The sequence below is a fragment of the Pogona vitticeps genome, chromosome 1 (genome assembly GCF_051106095.1).
Source record: "Pogona vitticeps strain Pit_001003342236 chromosome 1, PviZW2.1, whole genome shotgun sequence".
Lineage (NCBI taxonomy): Eukaryota > Metazoa > Chordata > Lepidosauria > Squamata > Agamidae > Pogona > Pogona vitticeps.
In genome coordinates, this window is record NC_135783.1 from 243,417,163 (window position 1) to 243,439,115 (window position 21,953).

General features: G+C 43.8%; 1 protein-coding gene across 6 annotated transcripts in view; it reads right to left on the reverse strand.

Annotated features, from left to right (window-relative positions):
• The window catches only part of OBSL1 (obscurin like cytoskeletal adaptor 1), a 70,093-nt gene that overhangs the window by 36,645 nt on the left and 11,495 nt on the right, over positions 1–21,953 (reverse strand). For 5 of the 6 annotated variants that reach the window (XR_013540668.1, XM_020792121.3, XM_020792119.3 and 2 more), the window contains exons 5-12: positions 15,438–15,743; positions 13,826–14,101; positions 12,350–12,628; positions 11,273–11,545; positions 8,043–8,315; positions 4,481–4,753; positions 2,807–3,079; positions 1,851–2,123 (exon numbers count right to left, since the gene is read on the reverse strand). Coding sequence is in view for 5 of the 6 variants with exons in the window: in XM_020792121.3 (XP_020647780.3) it covers positions 1,851–2,123; positions 2,807–3,079; positions 4,481–4,753; positions 8,043–8,315; positions 11,273–11,545; positions 12,350–12,628; positions 13,826–14,101; positions 15,438–15,743 (2,226 nt within the window). In the remaining variant the exon portion in view is untranslated. The remainder of the gene's footprint in view (positions 1–1,850; positions 2,124–2,806; positions 3,080–4,480; positions 4,754–8,042; positions 8,316–11,272; positions 11,546–12,349; positions 12,629–13,825; positions 14,102–15,437; positions 15,744–21,953) is intronic. The other variant, XM_072985343.2, reaches the window with a different exon arrangement.

A 21,953-nucleotide genomic window follows, 5' to 3' on the forward strand; every position in this document is an offset into this window, starting at 1 on the left:
TAATATAGTTTTCTAGCAGTAAGGAGTTACTATGCAGACACAGAATAATAATCATGTGCTACCAAGTTGTTTTCAACTTTTGTTAAACCTTGCCAGGATATCCCAAGCATAACACTCTAAAACGGTGAAACTCACCCAAGGCTACACACATGCGGTGCAGAAAAATGGAGAAAGGAGGAGGAAAGGAGTGTGGGTCCTTGATGAACCTGGAAGCTTGCAACATAATTTGATTTTGTTGAGGGAAACCAAAATCCCAGAAATCAGCAGAGGGAGAGTTTCAGGCTGTCCTCATGCACACTGACTTAGAGAGAGTTGCAACTGCTGCAGCAACTCACCTAGTTACTAAAAATACAGCCATTTTTATATACGTATTAGAAATATGGAGTATGCTGCAGAAGGACCATGGTGGGCAGTAAATTATATTGTGGGACCAAACTGGGGGGGAGGGGGCTCATCTGAACATTTTACAGTGGCATCCACCATTAAATCACAAGCAGCCTATGAATTATATATACATGCATTATATATCCATGGCAATCTAATAGAATTGGAGAAGCTGTGCCCTCCCTCCTGATGCTGATGGACAACTACTACTCCCATTAACTAGACAGGCTGGGGATGGATGGGAACTGGAAAGCCATGTTCCTGCTCACTCCCTGAGTTCTCTGGGTATCTCATAACCCACAAGGAGTCACAGAGGAAGGATAAGAAATGCAGTATTACAAATGTGTGGCCTTCTCAGCCACACTAGATGCTGTTCCAAGACCTCTATTCAGAGCACGTTACCATAGTCTCTCGAGACTGAAGGATGCCTACGTTAAAAATATGATTGCTTTTATTTTGTTTCTTAATTCCATTTTCTTCTGAACATCTATTTGTCTTTCAATATATATTCAATTACACATTATACTTTCATTTAAACTTTCATTTAAACTTGTTAGCAAATATTGTTTAAATATCTCCAGTTGTCCCTCCAACTCTTACATAACTCATGGAGAACCAATGTTAGCTTATGTCCCTTCCCACTTTCCAAGACAGAAGACAATTACCACAGATCTGAATCCAGCCCTATCAAGTTATACCTTCAAAAATATGGAGGACGCAGCTATTCTCATCTGCTGGCTTAAGCACTATCCACTGGAAGGATGACTGTAAGCTCAGTGCAGAGCATGGAAAAGTTGCTTCTCATGACTACAGCTCCCAGACTAGGCAAAAATAACCTTCCCAATAGCAATTCAAGCAAACCGCTCAAGTCTCCACACAGGTTTCTCTCAAATCATACAGAGAGTGTCTGCTTGGCAATGTAAATAATACTGGCTTAACATTGTTAGTTCTAACACTGAGCTATATAGACAATATTGGACCCAAGTGACAAACGATTTGACTTGGTATAAAGCAGCTTCTTATGTGAGAAAGAAAAATATTCAGAAGTTGTGGCACAATAAAGGCCCCCATTGGCATAGTCCTGCCACAAGGCCAACTGCACCCACCCCTTGGGCATGCCAAATTCATACTAATCAGAAGAGAAGACGGGTCTTTGGCCAGCACAGTAAGACAGACCATGCAAGTTGAGCCCAGTAAGACAAGCTCTTGGCAAAGTCCCCCACCTCCTCAAGCTAAATCTAGGAACAGAGGAAGCGGTCTCATGCCAGGTTAAAGGTCTTTCTACAGTGAATCTAACACTTTTCTACATCCACTGGCAAAGGCCTGATACTGCTCTTCAAGCAGGAATGAAAGGAAATCTCTAATACCGTACCTTACAAAGGCTAGGAATGCAACTGGTTCCTTACTTGTGCTTGTGGTTCTTCCACTGGTCTGTGAACTCAAACACATGAGGTTACATTACTCACCTGCAATAGTCACTGTAAAGAAGGCAGAGTCACTGCCACTGTCACAGACAAACTCCCCTGTGTCTTGCACACATGCTGAGGAAAGGATGAGCCGTCGGTGAGGGCCGTCACTCTCTAATAACAAGCCTTCACCGTCTTCCACTTCCTCGCCATCCTTGTACCAGCGGACAGGAGCACTGGGGCAGGACACGACGCAGAACAGAACCACACGATCTGAGGTCTGGTAAGTGTGAGCCATGTCTGCATTGGAGTGCACTATCTGTACCGGTGGTTCTGCAGAGTGTGAGAAGAAGAGAGGAATTATTACCTTTTTGCTCCAAAAATACATTAGGGCTTATTTTCAGGGGATGTTTTATTTTTTTCATGTACAACAATCTATGTTTATTCAAATACAGTCATGTCATCTTCTTCTGGTTGCTGCACAATGGTGGAGGGCAGGGTTTCACTTAACTAAGGCATATTTTGGGGGGTAGGGCTTATATTACGAGCATCCTGCAAAAACATACTAGGACTTATTTTCAGGTTACGTAGGTCTTATTTTAGGGGAAACAGGGTAGTAGACCAGGAGCCAAGGGCACGAGGCTGGGGATCAGAGGTCAAGGAACTTTACTTATTGTAATACTTCCTAAGGAAAAACAAAGTGTCAAAAACTGAGGGTTTTGAAGGTATCAATGCATTAGGAGAAATGTAAGTGTTGGGAAGAGTCCTTGTGTGCCTGTGTGTCAGAAAGAGATAAATATTACAGGGAACACTTACTCTCTCTTTCTTAAAATTTGAAGTTTGGAGGGCTCTGCAGCAAACCTGAGAGAGGTTATTTCAGATAGCAACTCCTCAGTCGGTACAGCTGGGGGATTCTGGGAGTTGTAGTTCAAAAACGGAAGTTTTCTGAGCATTGCTCTGCTTACATAGAGAGGCAGCAGGAGATTTAAGGGGGCCAGATCAATTAATTCTCTTACCTGTGACAGTGATGTTGAAGAAAGCAGAATCACCACCTGCGTCACACACAAACTCTCCAGAATCCTGCACCTGAGCTGAAGGGATGACCAGCCTACAGTGTGGTCCCTCACTCTCCAACAAGAGGCTCTCACTTTCGTCCACCTCTTCCCCATCCTTGTACCAGCACACAGGAGCATCGGGGCGAGACAGCTCACAAGAGAGCACCACACGGTCTGCCACCTGATACACATGGGCCTCTTCCGCACTGGAGTGTAGAATCCTTATCGGAGGCTCTGTGAATTGTCATCAGTAGAAATAGGCTTCAGAAACACGCTCGACACCCAGATCTTGGGAAACAGAATGGAACCAGTTGAGAGATTTGACACCAGGGCAGTAGTGTGGAGCCAGAGCTCGGGAAAGTTGCTTTCTTGGATGATAACTCCTGATACCTCCTGGCCAGTGGATCTGGATGAAGCCCTATTTTATTTCCACCATCCAGATACTGGATAGATACTGAGGGCAATGATCAGCAACTGACCTAAAATGGCAGGATCTACCCGCTACACCTGAGGATGTTGTGCATTATGGTTCAGATATTCTTAGAAAACAGATAAATTTGAAGTGCTGGGACAAAACCTGGTGATTAAGAAAGGTGCAAATATTTAAGAGATTTGCAGTTGCTTGAGAACAAGCATTAGGTTTTTCAAGCATTAGTCTTACACTATTTAAAATAGAGGGACGTGATGGGGCTGCAGGTTAAACCGCAGAAGTCTCTGTGCTGTAAGGTCTATAGATCTGCAGCTGTAAGATCGAATCCACTGACGGAGTGAGCACCCGTCGCTTGTCCCAGCTCTCGCCAAACTAGCGGTTCGAAAGCATGCAAATGCGAGTAGATAAATAGGGACCACCTCAGTGGGAAGGTAACAGCGTTCCGTGTCTAAGTCACACTGGCCATGTGACCACGAAAGATTGTCTTCAGAGAAGTGCTAGCTCTATGACTTGGAAACGGGGATGAGCACTGCCCCCAAGAGTCGAACACAACTGGACAAAAATTGTCAAGGGGAACCTTTACCTTTACCTATTTACAATTAAATGAAATTCCCAGGCAGTAGTGTCTACTTTCAGGAAAGATAAGAGACTAACCAACTGGGATTCCCCCACCTCCACCCCCAGATTTGTCCATACTTAAAACAAAGAGCCCTGCCAGATTATCTGACTACAGATGAAGTGCACAATTTAAATTTACATAGGATGCATAATCCAAGTTTTCTTGAGCAATTGCCAAGAAACTGATTCAAGGGGTTCTTAGGACAATAAATATTCTCTCAAGAGCCCTTAGTCCATAGATGCAGAATTATTTTGACTAAACCCAATCTTTGTAGTAAGGCAAATCAGCAAAGGTTTGAACAAATTTAAATAATAATTTTAAAAGCAGGAAACTCTTTATGGTGGGCTAGTTGCATTACAGTTCCCATCATCCCCAGCCAGCGAAGGTCATGTGCTGAAAAGACCTGGTGGGAGTCATCAACCAACACATCTGGAGGCACCAGTTTGTTAAAGACAAATATATATTTATTCGCTTACTCTAGTTACAAAAAAAACCCTCAGACAACAGCAAGAAATATGTTCTTACTAGCCTGAACTGGTTTTCACCTGAAATATATATCTAGAGAAAAGTAATAAACACTGCTGACCTTTAATGTTAATATTGAAAAAGACGGAGTCACCACCCGCATCGCATACAAACTCTCCTGTGTCTTGCACCCGGGCTGAGGCAATTATCAGCCGGTGTTGAGACCCTTCACTCTGCAGCAGAAGATCTTCACTTTCCTCCACCTCTTCCCCATCTTTATACCAGCGCACAGAAGCATAAGGGCGAGACAGCTCACATGCCAATGTCACACGTTCGGAGGTCTGATAGATGTGGGCTTCATCCGCGTTGGAGCATACAACTTGCACAGGAGGTTCTACAACAGGAAAACCATGTTACATATCGGGAAGAGTCTTGATTCACAAGGTCAGGTGGCTTACCTGTAACTATAGTTCTTCAAGTGGACACCTGTGAATTCACACATGTGGGTTCTCCCTGCACCTGCACCGTCCTCAGAACTTTCCAGAACCTAAAAGAATCTGTTAAACAGTCCCCTGTACTGCACATGCTCCTCCACCTGACAGTTGGCCCTCAGTTCCTCCAGTCCACTGCTGACAAAAAATAAATGGTTGCAGGGCAGTCTGAGGGGAGTGAATTCACAGATGTATGAATTCACAGATGACGACTCAAAGAACTGCAGTTACAGGTAAGCAACATGTCTTCCTTCTTCATTGTCTCTGTAAAGCACACATGTGGGTGATTGACAGGCTAACTTACTGGCTAGTGAGATGTCATGCCAAAAAAAGAGGAGATCACTGCACTGACACATCAAGCTTTGCTCTGATGTTCAGGCTGTAGTGTTTGATGAAGACTGGGGGGTTGTGACCATGCTGTTGCTTTCCAAATGTCTCTCAACTGAATTCCTTTGAGAAAGGTTGTAGGAGCAGCAATCGCTCTGGCAGAATGCCATTTTTAAAATGTAGGGACTGGATTGTTTGCCAATTGCTATGACAAGGTAATGGTGTTCACCACCCATTTTGATATGCACTGAGAAATGATGTGTTTGCCTATCTTTGATCTTTGGTAACAGATGAACATGCACACACACACAGAGAGAGAGAGAGAGAGAGAGAGGTCCAGCAACCTTCCTCTGAGTGCCCCCCTCAAAAAAAGGTGCACTCAGCAGCAGCAGCTACCCCCACCATGACAGAGGAGCAAACTTTGCAAGGTGAGCCCAGGCAGCCTCCAGAGTCGAGGCGGCTGAAGCAGGACGAAGACGAGTAGGAGGAAGCACCGCCGGGTGCTGAGGCGGCCGCTGGCCGGGCTGGTGCTGGGGGTGCGGAGAGAGAAAGAGAGCCAGAGAGCCGCTTCCCTGGAAGAGGCGGCGGCTGCTGTTGGACGCTTGGAGGACAAGCCGGGAGCGAGCTCTGTTCTCAGGCATTGCTCGGCAGTGGCTTGGGCACTCGGGGAAAAGGACTGGCAGTGCACCTCGCTCGCTGGCTCTCCCCCAAGACAGCGCCTCTTGCACCCTCCATCCAGAACTGCAGCCTGCCAGCCGGCAGACATATGGGCTGGCTGGCAGGCTGCAGTTTCGGATGTAGGGTGGAAGAGGCGCTATTTTGGGGAAGAGCCGGCGAATAAGGCAAGACTTTTTTTGACTCTTGATAGCAGAGGACGGGTGGGCACTTTTTGGGGGGGCAGGCAAGGTGGGGGCCACAAACTATAATCCAGTGGGCCGCAAATGGCCCCCAGGCCACATGTTTGAGACCCCTGCTCTAGAAGACTGCTTTGAAGGTGTTTACTCAGTGGTAGCTGAAAGGAACTGAGGGCTAACCATCAGGTGGGGAACATATGCAGTACAGAGGAGGGGTCTAATGGATTGTTTTAGTCTCTGGAAAGTTATGAGGTGTCCTAACCAGGCACAGAGACTGTGTGACTCACAGAGACCATGAAGAAATAAAACACATGCTTTGCATGTAGAAGACCCACATTTAGTCTGCAACATCACTAGACAGAGTTGGTAAAGAAGTCTGCATGAAACTATGGAAAGATGTTGCTAGTCCGAGAAGAAAATACTGTGCTAGAAGCATAGGAAATTCATATTGAGTCATACCAGTAATCTGTTTAGCTTAGTATTGTCTGGTAATGGCAGTGGCTCTCCAGCATTTCAGACAGGAGGCTTCCCTGACTCCTTCTGTAAATCCTTGTTATTACTTCATGGTCTCCCTTCCAAGTACTGAGCAAGCCCAACCCTGCTTAGCTTCCAGAATCAGACAAGATCAAGTATGTTTAGGTTGGTTTTAGATGGACCAATGGTCCTGCTTCCTATGTCTCTCTAACCCAGGAGTAATCAGAAGAGGTCTTGTGAAATGGGCTGAGGCATCACAGTAAGACAGTCATTCAAAAACAGTATACTTAAACTCACTTGTTTGTACACTCACGTCAGCATGCATTTCATAAAACTAAAAAGATTAATCAATGGTTCTAACCATCCAGGTTTCCAGTTCAGAGAAAAGGCTGCCCACTACCATTGTCAGGGTACACTGCTTGGCCTTATCTCCAATCACCCCCATTGGGGTGGGTCAGTCTGCTGTGTTTCTGCATGACCTGTGACTGTTGTCATTCTGACATGCCTGGTCTGGTTCGGTTGGCCACGGCCATAGGAGGCTTCCTGTTGTGTCCCTTGCAGTAGAAGTGGACAACTATGAGAGATCTGAGGGCTGCACATGCCCACCCCAGATACGGGAGAGCCATGTCTGCTCCTGCCCCTCTTCCACTCCCCCATATTTTTTTTAAGGAACAGGACCCATTACAATCTCTCATGGTAAAATAGTTCAATATTTCAAATACTGAGGTGTGTGAAGAAGTTCATGGTATAGAGGTGGGGACAAAATGGCACACCACCTGAAGTGGGCCCTTTCTGAACCACCAAAAAAGCCATCTTTTTAAATAAGAAAAGAATGAATCCTTTAAAGAGGCAAGTGGGCAGAGGGACTCATCTGGGCTCTTAGAGGTAGTGTGTGGCCTACTGGCCACCCTTCAGTCTCCTCACTGTATAGTCCCTACTCAGATTCCCCTCCCCCCCTTCCATTCTCAATTTATACACAGTACCATGGCATATTCAATCACCCAACAGGGTTCACAGAAATTAGGTAAACTTTACCTCTGTATAACACTCCAAGGGCAAACATTTCAGGATGTACTTTTTTTAAAAAAGCCTTGATTCTCATATATTTGGGAAACACATGACTGGGCTAATTCTTCTGATCACTGCCCTGAATCAAACAGACATGCTGTTTCCTCTGGAATCAAAGGCATTTAACTGCCAACCTCAAAAATAGTCTGCCATAAGGTAATAAATACTATGGCTGAGTGACAAAGGATTTCTAAAACCAGAACTTCACAGAAAGAGGATGAGTAGGATTGAGAAAGAATGGGGAACCATCTTGCAAACTGGCCTCTGGTTTTGGTCAAAAGGAGGCAGGAGGCACAAACCTGTAGATGTCTCTACCCAGTGCCCAGGCAGGACAGGGCAGGAAAACTACTGGCATTTTTTTTTTTTTTTTTTGCCATAAGCTCCACTAAAGAAAGGCAGGGCAATAAATCAATGAATAATATACAAAGATAAAGAGTAAGGAAGAGGTTTACCAGAGGCCATCTCTGACCTGTGACAGTGATGTTGAAGATGACAGAGTCACCATCTGCGTCACACACAAATTTTCCAGTATCATTCACTTGGGCAGAGGCAATGACCAGCTGGCAGTGTTCACCCTCCTTCTCTAGTAGCAAGCCATTACTTTCTTCTACCTCGACTCCATTCTTATACCAATGCACAGATGCATCAGGACAGGACAGTTCACAGGACAGGACCACACGATCTGAAACCTGGTAGGTGTGAGCCTCTTCAGCATTGGAACGTACAACCCTTACGGGAGGCTCTGCAGTGCAAAAACAAACATTATAAAGCTTTTCTTGCTACCATAAGTCCCTGTTGCATCTCCATAGTTAGACACTGATTTTAAAAAGTATGAGCTTGGAGGAACAAATAAACAGGCAGCCTGTCCTCCTCCACTATTGCAAGGTCAGTTGGTTCTGATAGGAGAAAGCTGAATTTGGATGTAGAAGACGAGAAGAGCCTCATGACACAGGGGTTAAACTGCAGTACTGCAGTCAGGAGGACTCTGGTCATGATCTGAGTTTGATCCTGACAGGCTCAGGTGGCCGGCTCAGGGTTGACTCAGCACTCCATCCTTCCAAAGTCAGTAAAATAAATACCCAATTTGCTGTGGGGGCAAATGTGTAACCAAGATAATTAAATTGTAAATTGACCAGATAATGTTTTAAGCACTATGGGGAGGTATATAAGTGGCACACTTTCCTTTGCTTTCTCACTTTTGAATTCTAGTATCTACACAACAGAGATAACAACAACCAGCTTTTACAGGCACTTGTGCAAATGATTGAAAATTTCCTCATGTAGCAATTCATCAAAGCACTTCGGAAATTATACATGTCATTAACATGTAGTATTTGGATATGGGAAGCCTATATGTAGATTTATACTTTGTCAAGCTCAGAAATTGTAAACAATAATGCTGAATGTCCATATTATTGTTGAGCATGACTATAGTACACTGCCATAGGCACTGTTTTACAATGTAATCCTGTACACATCTCCTCATGTAAAGCTCCGCAGAGTCAAATGGGACTTACTCCTTGCTATGTGGGTACCAAATTACATCTTTAAAGTCATTACTTTGGTTATTTCCAAAAGTGTTTTTATGGAGGTCATTTGCAGCTCCATTTTACACAATACGTTTCAGAGGCTGAGGAAGAGAAACTTATCTGAGGCAAGATGAAATGTTCACAGCAGACGGGAAATATAAACATAGGCTTCCAGCCTACCATCATAGTTTCCTCTCCATATTTCAGTAATCAAAGGGAAACATGGAGTACCACATAGGTATGGCTCGTGGTCTGGGGGTTGAGAGATCACCCCAGTTTGGCAGTAAAGTTACACACACACACACACACACACACACACACCCCACTTAGACTGCGGTGTGCCTATGATATTAACAGGGTACAAGGAAAACCTCCCTTCTACCTTTGAGAAGATGCACAGAGTAAATATTTAAATGTGTTTAAATATGACTTATCCTCAGTTGCTTTGTTTTATTTATTTGTTTGCTTTTCTTTCTATGTACTGTCAAGTCAGAACAAGTTTCTCTCTCTCCCCTCCCTCCCTCCCTCTCTCTCTCTCTCTCTCTCTCTCTCACACACACACACACACACAGAGAGAGAGAGAGAGAGAGAGAGAGAGAGAGAGAGTTTCCATAGCTGAATGGAGATTTGAACCCAGGTCTCCAGAGTCCTCATCCATCACTCTATTCATGGCACTACACTGAATATCTATAATTACATGCTGTCAGGTCAATTCAGCCTTTCAGTGACCCTTTTCAGGATTTTCTAGGTATGAAGCACTCCAAAGTGATTTACAGTTCCCTTCTTCTGGGCACACTCTGAGACTGTGCAGTTTGCTTAAATAATGTAGGTTGACACTTTAGGGCAGTGGTTCCCAAATTATAGCCCCCAGGTGTTCTTGGACCAAAAACTCCCAGAAGCCTTCACCACTAGCTGTGCTGGCCACGATTTCTGGGAGTTACAATCCAAGAACATCTGGGGACCCAAAGTTGAGAGCCAGTGCTGTAGAACTCGAATTCCCAACCTCTGGCTCTGCAGCAAGGCATCCAGATCACTGAGCTGTCCAGCCAGCAATATGTTTATTTGTTGTTGTTGTTTAGTCATTTAGTTGTGTCCGACTCTTCATGACCCCATGGACCAGAGCATGCCATAAAAATATGTTTATTCAGTCTCCAGGATTGTCTGCCTCTTTGATTAGGAGGCTGCACCTGATTCCTTCAAAAGGGAACAAAAACAATCCACTTTTAAAAGAAGCCTTAGGGCATCCATGGCAGTGACTTTAATAGACATTTATTCCTAGCCTTTGGGTAAGAATGCAGTTGAACAGGTTTGGGTTTTTTTTTTTCTTTCACCCCAGCCCCACAAACATTGACATACAAACCTTGGACAGATAGGGGGAAAGTGAAACATTATTGTTTTCAGAAACTTTAAAAATCTAATAGCACCATTTGGAAGAGTTAAACACTCATCCATAATTCCCACTACCACCCTCCCCAGCCCAACAACAACTCAACATTTCAAGTTTGTAAATTCTTGTAAGTCAGAAAAAAGATAAATCCCTTATGAATCTATCCAAAGTCTAAGTTAATTGTCCAAGGTTCTGTTACACATTCCACGTCCTGGAAAAATTGAGTTGGAAGGGAACTGAAACAGGGCCTTTCGTGTAGTAGTACATACACTGGTTGCAGGATGCTTTTCCCATGTAGCTCAGACTGGTTCATGGCTCCCATTAAGAGAGCTTGTAAAAGCTACACAATATTCTGCTAAAGTTTTGGTGATTCATGCCATGTTTTAAAGTTATATGTACTTCAGCAATTTTGTTTCACCTGGGATTTTTTTCAAAACTGTTATATTTTATTGTTTTTATGATTTTATTGTAAATCATATTGAGCACTCATGGATAGACAGAAGGACATAAAATAAAATAAAACTTTTATGTGCCTTGTCTGTGCATATGGTATGACAGACTCTGCCCTGCCAGTTCTTAACACCAAAGTTAGTTTAGTTTGTTCCGTGTCACAAGTCTTTTTGTTCTTTTTTTCCTCAGATGACTCAGAAAACGGGCTGGGACCAAAAATTAGCTTTTGGGCAAAGTAGATATTAATTTATCAGAATTCTTTTGCAACAGACTATAAAGGATCGTGAAAGGGCATAATTCAGTGGCGATGCTTCCTTTGCAGGAATGACTAACCTGTGATTGTGATGTTGAAGGAGACAGAATCTTTACCGACATCACACACAAATTCCCCTGTGTGTTGCACTTGAGCTGCAGGTATGACCAGGCGGCGGTGAGGCCCCTCGCTCTCCAGCAGGAGGCCGTCTCTTTCTTCCACTTCCTCCCCATCCTTATACCAGCGCGCAGGAGCATTAGGGGAGGACAGTTCACAGAACAGCACCACATGTTGTCCGACCTGGTAGACGTGGGCCTCCTCAGCATTGGAACGTACAACTTTCACAGGAGGTTCTGCAGTGGCAATGGGATACCGTGATGGCAGAAGATGTAGCCAACATGCATAGGGCAGAGGATAGAGAAAACAGAGAATCATCATGACTGTTTTTTTTCCAAGTTGGGAATAAAAGAATCTGCATCATAGCTGGCACAAGATATGTTGCTTCCTGAGACGTAGGATAAGGTATTGCCTCCTCTCCCCCTGCACAATCCCACTAGACTGGCAGTTGAATGCTGGCCACTTGCACCATACTGGAAGTCAGACTGGCATAAATGATGCAGGACATCCGGTATGGTGCAAATGCACTTCTGCAACAGGGAGAGGGAAAGCTATCTTGTGCTGAGTCTGACCTCTGTAAACCCTGAGTGGCTGTCTATGGTTTCAGGTTGTTCCTTAGCCTTACCTGGAGATTCAGGCACTTCCTTAGGGTCTCTCATCCAAGTACTAAGCTTGATTCTGCTTTGCTTCCAAAGACCAGGTATGTCCAGGATTGTATGGCGGTCCTACACCAGTACTTAACTATCTTTCTTTGCCAGCATCTGTCACCTGAAGTGTCCACCTTACTCTGTCTAACAGTAGCGACATCCCTGATGAATCTTCCAGATGAAACACCTGCTGACACTGTATAGCAGAAACCTCAGCACTTCCAGAGTAAGCTGCCAGACGCTCCTTATTTCAAGCTACATCTTTATTCTAAAGTATTTAACCATACAATATTTTCAGAGTGGTTGAACTTCCACCAGTTCCTTCTGGATAGCATGCCTGTCATACTGCCCCCTTCATTTCTGCTACAATGAACCCCTTTTCCCACGGCTCACCATCCACAACCACGCTGAAAGTGATGGCATCGTCACCCGCATCGCATGTATACGTTCCAGAGTCCAAGGAGCAGACTGCGGGAATCAGCAGTCTGCGGATGCAGCCTTCAGTCTGGACCACAAGAGCGCTGTCTCCCACAGCCACAGGAGTCCCTTCTTTGAACCAGAAGACGGGGGCCTCCGGTACAGACACTTCACATTCTAGAACCAAGGGCATCCCAGCCGCCACAGATCGAAGTCGCCTGGCCTCAGGCACCGGGGTAATGCGTACCTGTGGGGCTGGGGAGAGGCAGTGCATGAAAACCTGCATTGCATAAAACATCAACCCCTGTGCTACCATAGTGGCCATAATAATAATGGGGACACCAGGGCTGCAATTACACTTAGAGAAAGGAGGGAAGTCATTTTGCAGCTACTTCGTATTTTTCACATGACACAAGCCCTAATGCCATTTTTAAAAAGGTGGGTTGGCACAATTTTGAACTGCAAGAGGGCCTCCATCCCAGCTGACAGGTGCTGGGAAGCCTCCCAGCTAAGGCCAGGGCTTGTCATGTGATAAAACCGGAGCCACTGGAGCTACCCTTGAGGCAAGAACAGTGTCACTGGCTGGCAAGTGCCAAGGAGACTGTCCAGCCACCTTGGCACTGGCCAGCTAGCAACCTTGTTGTTTCTGGAGGAGGGCAGCTCTAGCAGTTCCTTTTCCCCCACATGGTAACTGGACAAGGCTGCCCCAACCCTGTCTGTCTGTAGCAGCAGGAAGCCTCTCAGTGTGGGCTGGCCAGCAGGCGTGGAACTGCCCCACAACCTACTTTAATGTGAAGATTCATGCCTGTTTTCAGATAACCCTCAGTAAAAAAAACTAAAATGGGTTATCTGAAATGTGTAGTTCCTGCCCAACTGAAAATGCTAGAATAATTGTGTACAAAATATCTAAAATGTCAGCATGCGAAACTCACACAGGTTACTATCTTGTGGCAATAACATTTTGAAGCAACTATGGTTCAGATTGGCTGCAATTGCATCATAGGTGGGAGGAAACTTTATCTACTAGATAAGGTTATCTTGCATTTGACAACATTTGATTGTGGCAGCTTTGCTTTGGTCTTTGCAAAGATGAAGGCAAATTACAGAAACACAAAGCAAATGAAGCTTCTTCAGATTAAAGGGACAATGAAGTTTCAAACAGAAAAAAATGTCTGCAAGGATCAGGATTCTGGGATACCATTTTCAGCTAAAAAAGCCTAGCTGCAAGCATTCCACTGGTGGATCTGAACTCATTTTTAAACACCAACAATTGGAAAAAGAGAAATTTAATTCTTTAATACTACATCATTTTCTACATTGAAATCTCCCATCCCTGCAGGTCTTAGTAGCTCCTGAAACATAAAAATACTGTATGGATATCTCCACTATGGCAAGAACACAGTTGTTTTAATGAATGAATTCAGTGCCTGGAAGACCCATGCAAGGGCTTACCTTGAACATGCAATACTGCACATTCCTTCACACCACTGGCCTCAAATCGCACCTCGGACCCATCTGCAGGTAGCTGGGCACACCGGATCTGCAAGGCATGGTCCACTCCACTGTGTGTGATCTGATACTGCTGACTCCCCTCCTTTTTCTCTAGCCTTTTCCCATTGAAGAACCAGTAGCCACATGTTGCGGCTGAAAGCTGAACTGAGAAAGTGGCATCCTCACCAACATGAACTGTGGCATCTTGCAGTCCTCTCTGTATGCGGGCCCTGGGGACTACGAGAACAAACAAAGGTTGTGGGAATTTGCCTAACATGGCAAGCGATGTTTGTACACGCTGTACAGACAGACAGTTTGCAGGAATCGTGTTCAGATACTGGAAGGAAAAATTGCAAGATATTGCATATGAGGAGTATAAGTGAAGACAGTCAGTCAAATGAAGGCTAACTAGTAGCAACAGACATCTTTTTCTTAAGCTGATGAACCATCTATGGTTCTTTTGCTTTGCATGTCTGCACCCTACTCCTCCAGTCCCATAAATAAACTATGGCAAAATTTCCAATCAGAACCTGAATATCATCTGGATCAAAAACATGTAAGCTTTTGGATATGAATAGCTTAGATGGTGTGTGTGTTTGTACTTGTTCATTTATTTAAACTTACACCTCACCTTTCATTTTACTGTGAAATGTTGAAACGTATTATGGCACAGTGGTCTCCATTGCCTATGACCACTATCCAGTCTTAGAGACACAGAAGCTGGTCGTGATTTGTTTAATAATAGGTACAACACTTTTTTCCCATAGGCTAAGCACTCTCATATTTGTTATCTTTTACAATAGCCTAAGGCTGAACCCAGACATTGAAAACAGCTTTCAAGGTTGACTCTGATGAGCTCTGCAGGAAGCATCCAGTGATAGTGCAGGTCGTGGCTAAGCAGAATGGCAGAGTCAGGGGCCTTATCTAAACAGGTCTAGACAGCAGTAGGTCTCCAGCAGGTAGCAGGAGACAGTACTGTTCCTTTTCTAGCAAAAGCGGGTGAAGGGAACTTAACTAAGGCCCAGGAAAGCAAGGAATTCAAGATGCTTATAGTGTTCGCTGGCTAGATAGCTCAATGGTTTAGGTATCTGGCTGTGGAGTCAAAGGTTGGGAGTTCATTTTCTCACTGTGCCTCCTGGGAGAAGAGTGAGACAATGTCACAGTCCCACAAGAAGCGAAGGATAAACCACTTCTGCATATTCTCTACCTAGAAAACCCTGGAAAGGGTCACCATAAGTGAGAATTGACTTGACGGCATGCAAAAGTGTTAAGAACCCATACAGAACTGTGCCAGATTGGACTAAAGGTCATGCTAACTTATTTGGTTCAAGGGGGGTTAGCCAAATGCCAGGTGGATACTTGCAAACAGAACATAAGGGCAATTGCATCCTCCTACAGAGTAGAAGGGAACTCTTTAGTTTTGGGCATCACTGGGAGAATAAAATTGAAAAAGAAAGGGGTGTGATCAGTAGTTCAGTAGCTAAGTAACGAGAGTAGAAAATAGAGATGCTTGTAATGGCTATGCTTGAGGAAACACACTATTGATTCACCATTATGGAGCAGAGAGACTTACCAAGGTGCACAAAGCCCGGGAATTCCACATGCTCACTGCATCCATACTGATTGGCAGCGCACACACGGAAGCGGTAGTCAGCCTCCTGTGGCATGCCATCACCCGGAACTTCAACTGTGCTGGCAACATCTGTAGTAAGACAAGGCACCCAGTCAGCCTCTCCCACAGCCTGCCTCTCAAGGATGTAGCTGCTTGGTGGACTGCGGTGCGCGTCTGGCGGTGGGCACCAAGACAGAAGTGCAGCATTGCTGTGTGATGTGCACATCTTTGCTGCCACAGGTGCACTTGGTGGGACTCTCTTGGCACCTGCAGGGAATACATCACTTCTGTCATCTTCTTATCTTATTAACCAGTTGATCCAGTCAGCAGCCTGGCAACTGTATTTGAATTACCTAATGTTGTTGAGCAGTCTTCAGAAGTTGACCCATACAATGCATTACAGTACAGTAGTCATTCTTAGATGTTACCACAGTACAGTCAGCATATTCCTCTCTAGAAAAGGCCGGAGCTCACAACTAGCATAAGATTAAGCCCCCACCCCCCAAATTCCGTGGGCCTTGTGTGACAGATCTAAATCTCCCAAAGACTAAAATTTTGCTTTTTAATTACCTGTCTATCTGTTTTAAAACCTTCTTTTACCATTACAGTACAGAACTGAAAGCAGCTTACAACATGCATTTTTTAAAAAGAGATAAAGCTAAAGAAGCACAATAATTTACAATATCAAAACTATTATATAAATTGTTTAAACAAGTACTAAAATATATGGTTTAAAAGCACACAATAGAAATGTGACACTCCCCATTAAAAGATAAATACGCATTAACCAATCAGCGGGCAAAGTCCTGTCAAAATAAATATATATATATGTGGCTTTTAGATCTATCTGTGGAACACTCCCTCCAACACTCCCTCCAAACAGAGTTTCTTGAGAGAAGAGCTCCATAGGCTGCTAGCAGCCACCACAACGACCCTCATGTGTCCTCACTGAAGTTGTCTGTGAGGGTGATGGGACAAAAAGAAAGGTATCTCCTGAAGGTCTTAAGACCTGGGCCATTTTATGTTGCAATATAAGATCTTTCAGATAGTCTGGACACAATTTGTATAGGGTTTTATAGGTCATAAAAGGCATTTTTAAATTGAGCCTGGAAACAGACTGTTACTTCCTATAGCAAAGAACTTCTATTCTCACTATAACTAGCTCTAGTTAATAGCTCAGCCACAGCATTTGAGACCCACTAGAGATACTGAATCCTTTCCAAAGGCAGCCCCTGTGAATCATACTACAGTGATCCAAGTGGGATGCAATGATGGCGGGCATCACCATAGCCAATTCGGACTTCTTTAGGAATGAGAACAGCTAGCACATGAACTTTAAATGTATAAATGCACTCCTGGACACTGCTGAAACTGAAGCATCCAAGCTACAGCCTATCGAAGAATACACCCAGGCTGTGAAGTTGAGTTTTCACAGGGAGTATAACAAGTAAGTCATTATTCCCTGATCTGCCTTCCAACTGATTAGGAATAAACATGCCTTGTCTAGATTAAGCTTCAATTTGTTCACCCTCATGCATCCATCTCATTAAGAAACCCAGACACCAGTTAGAATTGAAAGAGCTTCCTTAGATTTAAATAGAGAGGCAAAATAAGAGTTGCTAAACAGTGCCTGCGAGTCTGATCCCAGAAGGGTACTGCAGTTAATGATGTCAAACAATAGCTGAAAGATCCAGGGGAACCAACAAGGACACACTCCAGTCCCCAGTGGAGGTCATTTGCCAAAGCAGTCAAAGCTTTCTGTACCCAGTACTCAAGAGTGGAGCCAAACTGAAATGAATCCAGATTATTCATCTCATCCAGGGAACATTGGGTCCAAGAAGCCACCACACTTCTACAATACCTTGCTCAAGGAGAGAATCCTGGAGACTGGCCAACCATTACTGAGAACAGGGCGTTCAGAAAGGCATCTAGGGCAGCAACTCCATCTGGACATTGTCTCTATGAGCAAGGGCACCCCTATCCATCTCATCAGGACTAAAGTTCAGTTTATTAGCCCTCACTGAAAGCATCTGCCTGCATAGTAGGCGTTTCCCTCACTTCTAGCCAACAAACGTGCACCAAATAATGGCAGTCAACAAGTTATACAAAGCTGCCTGTTCTTCCAGGAACAGTCAAACCGGAGGCTGCTGTTTTTTAACAACAGTTCTGGGAATGCAATGGGAAAGAGGAAAGGGGAAGGGGTGTTCACTGTTTCCTATTCCCCCGCCAGCAGGAGCAATACCAGTTTGAGATGCTATTTTGAGCAAAGAAATGGGAAATTATTAAGCACCTCCCTCTACTGATATTAGCTTGAGCCACAAGACTGCTTTTGAATACTGAAGCAAGCCATCCAGAGAAAGGTACAACACACAACTGACTGGGTGTACCTGAGGGCTGAAACAACTGTTCCACCTAAGGCATGAATGGAAGAGTATGCAAAAAGTATTTGCACACGCAGCAAGAGTTTTCCTCATTTCTTGTAATCCTCAAATTAGCTTGCTTTTCTCTGTGATTGGTCTTCCAGACTTAAGACCAGATTTCTTCAAAGTGTGGTTTCTCAAACAGCGAAGTCCTGAATCAGGGTGCTCCAATATTAGCAAGCTTTCCGCTCTAATCTGTAACATGTGTTTCTATCCTCAAGGAATCAGAAGCTAAAAGATTGTTGGACAGCAGCGGGAAACAGAAAACAAAGGCAGCTGCTGCCAGCAAAGCCTTCTCTGCACAATTAATGTTGTTCCTGAGACATTTTGAATACAAGAACTCTTTATCAAGGGGTTATTCATACATGTGAACTGTATTCAAAAGCAATTATCTGGTAGCTGAGCTGTTTTTTCTCTTTTCTGTGCGCTATTAAGTTCTATACTGTAGTTCTCTGACCAGCCTTTTTGACAGAGCTATACTCATAGAGTTCTTGACTGGCCTGTAAATAGCTCTCATAAGACAGAAAATGAAATATCTTCATGCATTCTCAAAACTAGAATTTTCATCTCAGGACAAGAGAGTGCTTAAAAGTAGTCCATGAAGTAATGTTTATTTTGAACCTCATTTAGTTCAAAGTAAAATTTAGCAGAAGTTTGCAACTCACATTTTAAAATTCCAATGTCTTGACAAATAAAATTTCTATTTTGGGGGTAATCGCATTAAATATAGCAGTTTTCAAAGAGATGACAGTATAAAATCTGTTTCAGTAAAACGAAAACCAAAGGCAGAATGCATAATCTATGAAAGCTCACAGAAATAAATTTGTAGTCTTAAAAATTCCAGTACATATCCTCCAAGTATACATTACATATATCCTTGGAGAATATGTTTAGAAATGTCCACCCTTAATTTAATTTTAGTTCTAGGAAAAGACATATTGTAGAAATCAAGTTTTCAACCATCCTTCTGTAACCTTGGGACTCAGTATTACTCCTTGTAATAATTAATTAATTGATTGGATGAGTGATGTTCCTTTTAATAGTTAAGATCTAGATACATGGGCTTTTGAGTACAGTAGTTTCCTCTCTAAGTACAGATTATGTCATCTACATCACTTAGACAATGCAATACTGCTGCATCAGGCACTACTAGCTATCTGACCAAGACAAACAATATCAAAGCAAATTGTGGTCTCAGAAAGTCTGCCTAATAGGTAATATATTGTCATCAGTATGGGATGATACACAAACCAAAATCCTGTTGGTTAGCATAATAAATTTGAGGAGCAATAAGATCATAAACAACCATAGGTGCCAAAGGGAGATGAGAACATGTTAAATAAAATTAGAATACAAGTTTAACTGTCAGGGAGAGTTCAGCAGTAGTTCCACAAAAACCCAGTCTGGTTCTACATAAGGCACTGGTTGTTGTTGTTTAGTCGTGTCAGACTCTTCGTGACCCCATGGACCAGAGCACGCCACGCCCTCCTGTCTTCCACTGCCTCCCGGAGTTGGGTCAAATTCATGTTGGTAGCTTCGATGACACTGTCCAGCCATCTCATCCTCTGTCGTCCCCTTCTCCTCTTGCCTTCACACTTTCCCAACATCAAGGTTTTTTCCAGGGAGTCTTCTCTTCTCATGAGGTGGCCAAAGTACTGGAGCTTCAGCTTCAGGATCTGTCCTTCCAGTGAGCACTCAGGTTTGATTTCCTTTAGAATGGATAGGTTTGTTGTCCTTGCATCTGTATGATGCACAGTTTCAGTTCATAAATTTAGCTTAAGGCACTGATTAGACTAAGCTAAATTTATGAACTGAAACTCTGCATCATACAGATTTGCCCTGATTCTAGGGTTCAAAAACACAAGCTGACAAATCTCCATCTAATGGCGTGTCTGTTATAAGGCAGTGCAAGGTGAGGAAAGTCCTCATTACCCTTAATGGCCAAGGCAACCAAGACATATTATAAAGCAGGTAAACTGTTTCTTACTATCGTGGCCTTCCTCTTACCTCGCCACTTGTTCCCGCCGTTGTTTCAAGTGCTAACATCACCAACAAGAGTAACAGGCTGCCTCAAGCGGAGTGATTATCTGAACCCACTGTACCTGTCCTATGAGAAAGAACTTCTGTGCTGGGTCTAATATGAGTGAGGGAACCACAGCTCGGGTAGGGGGACACATCAAACGAGTCACCTATCTCAAAGGGAGCTGCTTCAGGAGACAGGCAGGGGAAATTCCTTTATTCTCTGCTGAGTGGGAGACTACTCTGGAAATCCTCTTCTGTTTGGACCTTTGTCCTGTGTTTGGATATTTCTGGGCTATCTATAGCTTGGGCCCTAGAGAAGGGCGGTATTGTGTGCCTGAAAGGGGAAATAATTGCTTAGCTGGGGGAGAGAATGGAGGAATTCCAATATCAGTGGTCCTGGGTAAAAGGAAATATAGCACAGGGAGAGATATAGCGTAGGTGAGGGGTGCGTGGGATAGGCAGTTTTGTTCTGCACCACATGCAGCACTGCCTTCTTTACTCAAGGCAGTGGTAGTTGTTCTATCACTTGGCTAATACAATAGGTTGGTGATTGCTATGGTTGAACCCACAGCTGATTCTTTATATAAATTCCATTATCCATGGTTTGGTCATGAGGAGTAAGGAGTCTGAGGTAGCATATGTAATTGAGACAGAGGGTGAACAAGGTGGTGGGATTGGCTGCCTACCACATTTTTAAATGGCACCAGAGCAGACTCAGACATTGAGGAAGGGAGAAGGGTGCACAGAAATATACTCTCACACACACACACACTCTCGCTCTTGCTCTCTTTCTCTCTCTCAGCTTCCCGTTTAACTGACTACTGGACTAGAATATCTATAACTGGTGTTGCGTAAATAAGGGATATTAGGGATTCCACCGGTCTGCTGACCGAGATGGTTTTACATGCTGCCTCAAAGGAGGTTGCAGAACCCTTGGTGATCATTGTGAGTCATCCACAAAGCATTTTGAAGATAAAATTGCTTGTATCCCTTGAGGCCAAGACTTTACTGCTGCAACGGATCAGTCTTGAGCATCCAGAGCATTGCCTTGGCCAGTTTTATTAGGCGAGCTAGCTTAGCTTAGTATAGTTGGAGGATGTCAAGAAAGGTCATGGAGAGGTCTGGGCAACCAAAAACATTCTTGATCTTCTATCCTCATGGAGAGTACAGCTGGTTTGGGTCAAGGACATAATTAATTATTCCTTGTGGGAAGGAGCAGTCCCAAGGTGCCTAATTTAGAAATGGAAGGTTCTGCTTTGCAATGTTTCCAATTTTCTTTGCAAGGTGAACGTCCAAGGATTGTGCTTGGGGCATATTTTCTGGATGTGTGGAGTGTTCAGTGTTGGGAGGTGCAGAGTTTAAATATCCCTCATGCTCTTCAATGTCTACGTTAATTATTAAGTGAGGACATCAAGAATTTCAGAGAGTCTTGTCATCAGTATAGCTGATAGCACACAGGCCAAAATCCTGTTGCTTAGCATAGCAAATTGCGCTAGAGTAGGCCCATCGAATCACTGGTGAATCAACTCCTCCCTAAGTTCCAGTGAGTGAAACTGGCCTACTCTAGTGTAACTTACTATACTAAGTAACATGATTTTGGCCACAAATTTTTATTTCTCCTTTAGATCATAAATACATGTAGTGGCGGATACACTGAGCTGGTACCTGGTAAGAGAGTTAATGAGTGGTTCCCCTAGTTCTCTCCACCTGCATTGGCTGCCAGTTTGTTTTGAAGCCATGCATGGTTTAGGACTTCTCTTCAAGGATGATATTTTCCTAAACAGCCTCAACACTGAGATCAGTGTTAAAGACCAATATTTCTGTTCCTCTTCCAGCAGATGTTGAGAGAATGGTAACAGGAGAACATGTCTTTTGTGCCATAGCTCCTCAGTTATGTAAATCTCTTCCCAAGGAAGCTCACTTGGTGCCAACTTTTTAATCTTTTGGGCACCAGGAAAAGATCTTTCTCTTCTCTCAGAATTTAGATAGCTATCAAGGCTAGATTGTTGAACTATCTCTGGTTGTCCAAACTTTG